Raw genomic sequence first — 7,500 nt, 5'->3', positions numbered from 1 at the left:
AAAAATACTATCCTCTTCTGTTCTTTCTTTTTCTTTTGTATTATTATGGCTAGACGTTGGGGTGGATGGTTTATTCGTATTTATATGTTCAGATTTTACATGACCTGATAAATTATCCCCATGGTTTATATTATCCCCATGGTTTATATTATCCCCATGGTTTATATTATCCCCATGGTTTATATTATCCCCATGGTTTATATTATCCCCATGGTTTATATTATCCCCATGGTTTATATTATCCCCATGGTTTATATTATCCCCATGGTTTATATTATCCACCTGGTTTATATTATCCACCTGGTTTATATTATCCCCATGGTTTATATTATCCACATTGTTCTTATCATTGTGGTTATCTAATTCTTCTATATATTCCGATTCCACTTCGTTAGGTATTAAATTATTTTTATTTTTATCATATATACTTTCTCTTATATAATAAACATTTGTTTTTCCAAACATCGCAACATCTTCAGGTACATTTATGCCATTTCTGTCGAAAAATAATTTGTTTTGTTTTCTTTTATTTATCTTATTATAACTATTTACATTTTTAAAAAGATATAAGGAGGGAATTTTCCTCTTTGCCGTTTTTACACACCCTATTTCGTAAAATTGATGGTCATAAAGATTTTTTTTTTTTTTTTCTATGAGTTTTATGTTTTTTACATTATTTTTCTTATTAAGGAAAATCAAAATTGTACCAAACAAAAGAAGTAACTTCCAATATATCATATTTTCATCATTTTAAAGAAATAAAAGGTAAAACGTAAAAAATATAAAATTAAAAAAGGAAAATTTTACAAAAAAAAAAAAAAAAAAAAAAAAAATGAAAATGTAAATGTAAATGTAAATGAATAATTACCCAAAGGTATTATAATATATATCTTTATATATGTATTTGTTTGTTTGTTTGCTTGTTTGTTTATTTATTAAATTAAAATACAGATTCATTTTTATCATAATAACGAAATTATAAAATAATATACGTATATATATATTATATTATATTATATATATATATCAAATTATACATACTTTTTTTTTTTTTTTATTACATGTCACAAATTGTTCTTAAAATAATTTTATATACACCTTTTAATTCTTTAGGTACCTCTTAAAAATTGGAATGTATTTAAAAAGAATAATAAGGCGTAAAAACCAAAAAAAAAAAAGAAAAAGAAAGAAAAATTAATGCGTTATTACCATTTTTATGATTTTTTTTTTTTTTATTGTTTTATTTTAAATATTTTGTTTAATGAGTAGTTCTCCTTTATTTTTAAAGTTATACCTTTCGTTTTTTAATATGAAAAAGAAAAAAAAAAAAAAAAAAAAAATTAAAAAGGAAAAATAATATATTATATATAATAAGCCATATATATAAATATATATATATATATATATATATATTTATTTATTTAATATATCAAAAAAATAAAATCACTTTTTAAATAAACCATGGAATATACAAAAATATATATTCATTTGTTGGCTAATTTCTTTTTTTCTTTGTTTATTTGTTTATTTGTTTATTTGGTGATTTTTTTTTTTATTTATTTTTTTTTTTTTTTTTTCGTTATGTTATTAATTGCTTGACATACGATGTAGCTTTTAATATATCATCATTATTTATATTAAAATTAAGAAGTGTAGAATTATATTCGATCCTTATGTAGTCATTTATATATTTCTCAAAAGATATTTGTAAATTTGTCACATCTGTATTTGTTAGAGAGAAGGATATAGAAATATAAAGGATTAAGAAATGCTTATAATTTTTATTTTCGAACTTTTTATAAATATTTATTAAATATTGTAAATCTGTTTGTATTTGTAAAAGGATATGTGTATTTATATCTTTTAAATTATGTATAGAAAGAACATAATTTTCTTCAAAGAGTAATAAAAGTTGTTCTAATAAATCTTCACATTTATGTTCATATAATATTTCCATATAAATAAAAATAGTGTCTACAATAAAACAAATATATTCATTTGGTTCTTTATGATTTCCCCTTTCATGTATATCTATATTATTATTTTTTATATTTTCTTTTATGTCTTTTACTTGATTATTTTTATAATATGTTATGAAACTATTTATATATTTATTAATATAATCATATATTGGAATTAATGTAAAGTGAATAATATTCTTCAGAATTGTATTTTTTATTTCATTCAATTTACATAACGAAGATTTTAAAAGTTGTTTTCCACATTCATGTGTATCTATATCTTCTATGTTTAAAGACAAGTCTGAAAAAATATCTGTAATGTTTTTATTTGAAGATATATTATCATTCTTATGCCCTTTATTTTTGTTTGTATGATTATCTGTGGAATGTTGGCTATATGTTTGATTATTATCTTCCCCATCAATTATTTCATCATCATTTTTGACATAATCATTTCTCTGTTCACCTTGATCATTCATACTTTTATTTTCTTGTTCATTCATACTTTTATTTTCTTGTTCATTCATACTTTTATTTTCTTGTTCATTCATACTTTTATTTTCTTGTTCATTCATACGTTTATTTTCTTCTTCATTCATATTTTTATTTTCTTGTTCATTTAAATTTTTTTTTGGAAATGTGTGCTTAAAAAAGTATTGATGTATTTGACAAATATTTTTATCTATCTTATGCGGATAATTAAATATATGATCGTTTTTTTCGATCATACATTTTGATATAATATTAAAAACGTTTTTAGACTTGTATGTAGCATAAGTCTTTTCAAAAAGATAAGCACCAAATGATTCATAATCATTTATAATATTGTTGAATATGTTTAAAGATTTAAGAAATATGGTTATAATATTTTTAACATATTCACATACTTCATTCGATTTATAAAAATCTTCTTTCATTTGTATTGATAGGTAGTTCATATTATCATAATTATTATTATCATTATTATGATCACCACTGTTCGGTTGTTTTGATTTTTTTTTTGTTTTGATTTCTTCCTTTATATTATATATAATTTCATACAAAATATTATACATATTAATATATAATAATAAAAATTCTGTATCATGTTTATATATAAAAGAAAAATAAAGAACAAACGAAAAAAAATAGGAATGGAATATATCCTTATTATTAAGTTCATTGCATTTCTTTTCTATTATATTCTTTATATCATTTTGAATTTCTGAGAAGAATAAAAACAATTTATTTTCTGAAATAAAATTTGTACGATCAAAATGATTTACTTTTAAATTTATATTTACAAATACATTCAAATCAAAAGATACATAATTTATTATACTTATTAAATATTCATCAACTATACATTTGTTTATAAAAGAACATTCTTTTAAAACGTTATTAAATATTTTTTTTTTCGAAATAAAAAATGAACTATTACATAATGTTTGTAAACTAACTTTTAATGATTCCATAATATTATGTATAAAATTTTTTTTGGTTGTTTTCTTATAATTTATATTTTTATCATTAATAATATTCTCGTCTACATTTTGATAGAGTATATTCTTTTCATTCATATTAGAAGATTCATTTATTATGTTCATTATAATCTCTGAATCTTCTATATAATTACATATAACATGTATGCTCTCCACAAAAAGGTTTATATAAAAGAAATCTACATAATTATCTCTAATATCTTGGCTACAACCATATTTATTATTCTTATAATTTTTTTGGAGCGTTGTCAAATTTGAATCACATTCTGGTTTCATATTATTATCATCATCATTACCATCATATAAATAATATTTATATACTTTACTATTCTCCTTATTATCCATATCTTTATTACCATATTTGTATGTTTGGGTATTTTTATTTTTATCATCGTCCATTTTTTGTTGCTCAAAAGTTAAATTATACAAATTGACATCATTAAATATTTCCCCGGTTTCTCTTACGACAACAGACTTATCCTCATCATGATAATTATTATAATTATTATAATTATTATAATTATCATTCCTTTTGTTATTATTTATTATTTTTTTTTCCTTCTTCACATCAAATCCATGCTGTGTACGTAATTTATTTTGTTCCATATTATATACTATGTATATAATATTTACAATTATATTTTGCATGGTATCACTTCTTTCATCAATAAATGTAATGAAATACTCGTAATAATTAATTATGGCGTTATATAAAAGGATATGTTCATCTGATTGTACAAATTTAAGAAACGTTTTTGTAAAATTTAAGATTATAAAATGAACCATTTTTTTTATTAATTCATTGATTAAGAATTCAGATGTATAATTTGTTGTTTTTTTTGATAGAAAACTCAAATATATGTCATATAAATCTACAAATATTTTTAATATACCATTATTTGGGATATGTGTATTTTCTATGATATATATAGATAATATATCGTTTATTATAAAAAAGAAATCATTAAAGAATTTATTTGTATATAAAGATATGTCATGAGAACATGATGTTTTAATATAATTAATTATATCTTCATTTTCGTTAATATATATTAAATGCTTATGTAATAATTTTATATTCTTTATTTTTTCTTCAATATTTAATTTTATATTATATGATGTTAAAAATAATTCATTGATTTCATTCTTTATCATTGGATAACATTTTAAAAATGTTAACCCTCTCTTTATATTTTCTAATCTTTTCTTCTCTTCAATACATTTTTTTAACAAGTTCTCAAAATTCATATTATGTAATTCTTCCTCTTCAAAATATTCATCCTCACTACACACATCGCTAGAATTATATGTCTCGTCTTTTATCTTATCATTCATATTTTCATATAACTTATCTATATTATTATTATCTTCTATATATTTATTATCATCATTTTTTATTAAAGAATCAGAAGAAGGAAAAGGAAAATGTAAACAACCTTTATCCATTTTATTTTCTTTCTTTACATTGTCATCATCCATATTATATATTTTTTCAAATCTTTCATTTTTATCATCTTTTTTGCCTGACCTGTTCATATTTTTTTTTTTTTGTTTCTTTTTATTTATTATGTCCATATCAAAAAGTTCTTTTACAATATCATCTGTATGTATTTTTAAATGTTTCATTCTTTCTTTAAGATTTTGTGTTTCTTCATTTATCTGTTTATTTAATTCTATTTTTTTAATCATAATATTATCCTTCAAAAATGTAACTTTTTTCATAATTTCATTATCTTCTCCTTCTTTTATTACAGACCCAAAACATTTCTTGAAATAAGCTTCACAATTATGTTCATACCAATCATGTTTTTCTGTTCCTATGTTACTTTCCATTAGTACAAATAGAGGTATGTGTGTGTGGTATATATATTTTGCAATTTCTTAAATATATACAATAAATAAATAAATAAAAACATACATATATACACACATATATATATATATATATATATATATATATATATATATATATATATATATTTATGTGTTTAGTCCCATTTCAGGAATGAACAAAAAAAAAAAAAAAAAAAAAAAAATGACAAAATGGCAAAATGACAAAACGCATATATATACGTATATGATAAAATATATACTTAATTAAAATAATAAAAAAATTATACGTACATATTTTATGTAACTAATAATATGAAAAAATGTTGTAAAATATTGAGATATTATCATATAAGAATAAAATAAAATAAAATAACCGTAAAAAATTCTTTACTCATATATGTAAAGAAATAAATCATATGTGTATTTTATCGATTATTTTATTATATATATATATATATATATATATATATATTTATATATTTATATATTTTAATATATATTATAAATTCCTTAATTTTCAAATTTTAATTTTTTTTTTTTAAAATGTTAGGAGAGACATTAAAAAAGAGAAATTAATAAATCTTGATTATATATAAATATATATTAATATAAAAATGTATTTATTATATATATATATTTTTTTTTTGTAATGACAAATGGGTTAAGTTTATCCCCATTTTTATTGTATTTAAAAAAGAAATAAAGAAAACGATCAATTAAAAAGGATGAAAAAAATGAGTAAAAAAAAAAAAAAAAGATGATTATAAAATTTTTTTTTTTTAGTATCCTTTTCTTGTTATACGCAAATTGTTATAATACTATAAAGAAAATAAGAATTGTCAAAAATTATGTTAAAATAATTAATAAAAATAAATCAGATTGGTGTATTAGAAAATATAAAAAAATCTACAATTATAACAAAATTAAGGTGAATTTATCTAGTGAATATAATTCTGTAAATAATAAAACGAATGAACAAAATAATATTAGTAAACACATTAAAGAATTGTATATAAAAAATTATATAAAGATTAAAAATAGTTTTATACATATAAAAAACATTTTAAAGAATATAAAAGAAAATTTATTTCAAGTAACATTAAAAAAACAAATCATTATATCTGTAGCTTTTTTCTTTTTACATTTTTATTTACTCTCTGAACATTTTTTAATTTTATTTCCATATCAACTAATACCTAATCATTCAAATATTTTAATGAGCTTAGATATAAACAATACACTTTTTCTTTTAACCACACTTTATTTTTTAAAAGACATAAAAACAAACTTTCAAACATTTAGAAATAAATTAAAATTAAATAGATTTGTACTAGAGCTACAGGAAAACAAGAGAAAAAATATTTTGTCTATATCGGTCTTATTAATTGCTTCATACATTTTATCAGGTGAGAAAAGGAAGATGAAATATGCATAACAAAATGTATAAATAAAAAAAAAAAAAATATATATATATATAGAGAGAGAGAGGCAACTTTTTTTATTTTTTTTATTTTTTTTTATTTTTTATTTTTTTTATTTTTTTTTATTTTTTATTTTTTTTATTTTTTATTTTTTATTTTTTTTATTTTTTATTTTTTATTTTTTTTTGTTAGGATATGCCTCAATATATACGGAAAAAGTGTTAAGCATCTTAAAGCTGGCGAATATTACCTTTAATGAAAATATTATAAAATCACTACAGGTAATAAAAAAAAAAAAAAAAATCAACAATATATACATATATACATATATATATTTATATATTTATTTTTATTTATATGTGGTCCCATATTTATTCACATATATATATTTTTTTTTTTCACAGATTTTGGCAGGGCATTTTATTTGGGTATTTTGTAGTTATCTTACTTTTCGCAATTTATTATACCCTTATTTTAAGAATAACAAGAGCAATTTAAATTTTCGATATACAGACAGATGGTGTTTTAAAGTGATATATGGATATTTATTTTCCCACTTTATATTTAATATAGTAGATATCTTTAATAATTTCATTTTAAATTATTTTACAAGTGATGATATATATTCTGATAACAGCATAGATGAAATTGTACATGAGAAAGAATTTTTTTCGACATTTCTATGTATTATAAGTCCATGTTTCAGTGCTCCATTTTTTGAAGAATTTATTTATCGATTTTTTGTTCTTAAAAGTTTAAATTTATTTATGAATATTAATTATGCTGTTACTTTCTCATCGTTAT

At 19.3% G+C, this 7,500-nt stretch overlaps 3 protein-coding genes across 3 annotated transcripts in view; 1 reads left to right on the top strand and 2 right to left on the bottom strand.

Annotated features, from left to right (window-relative positions):
* PF3D7_0913700 (conserved Plasmodium protein, unknown function) overlaps positions 1-738 on the bottom strand; it is a gene marked incomplete at both ends in the record, with an annotated part of 1,980 nt that extends 1,242 nt beyond the window's left edge. Inside the window, one exon of the mRNA XM_001351973.1 lies at positions 1-738. This exon is cut by the window's left edge and continues 1,242 nt beyond it. Within this exon, the coding sequence (XP_001352009.1) occupies positions 1-738 (738 nt within the window).
* An 841-nt stretch (positions 739-1,579) lies between these two features.
* Positions 1,580-5,275, bottom strand: PF3D7_0913600 (conserved Plasmodium protein, unknown function; the record flags this gene model as incomplete). Its single annotated transcript, XM_001351972.1, has 1 exon — positions 1,580-5,275. One exon carries the CDS (start codon positions 5,273-5,275, stop codon positions 1,580-1,582), a length of 3,696 nt encoding a protein of 1,231 aa, XP_001352008.1.
* Positions 5,276-6,032: 757 nt separating this feature from the next.
* PF3D7_0913500 (protease, putative) overlaps positions 6,033-7,500 on the top strand; it is a gene marked incomplete at both ends in the record, with an annotated part of 1,629 nt that continues 161 nt past the window's right edge. Inside the window, 3 exons of the mRNA XM_001351971.1 lie at positions 6,033-6,681; positions 6,889-6,977; positions 7,101-7,500. The exon at positions 7,101-7,500 is cut by the window's right edge and continues 161 nt beyond it. Coding sequence (XP_001352007.1) covers positions 6,033-6,681; positions 6,889-6,977; positions 7,101-7,500 — 1,138 coding nt within the window. The remainder of the gene's footprint in view (positions 6,682-6,888; positions 6,978-7,100) is intronic.

Source organism: Plasmodium falciparum (genome assembly GCF_000002765.6).
Source record: "Plasmodium falciparum 3D7 genome assembly, chromosome: 9".
NCBI lineage: Eukaryota > Apicomplexa > Aconoidasida > Haemosporida > Plasmodiidae > Plasmodium > Plasmodium falciparum.
The sequence above is the reverse complement of the archived record's forward strand: the minus strand, read 5'-3'. Positions and strand labels throughout refer to the sequence as shown.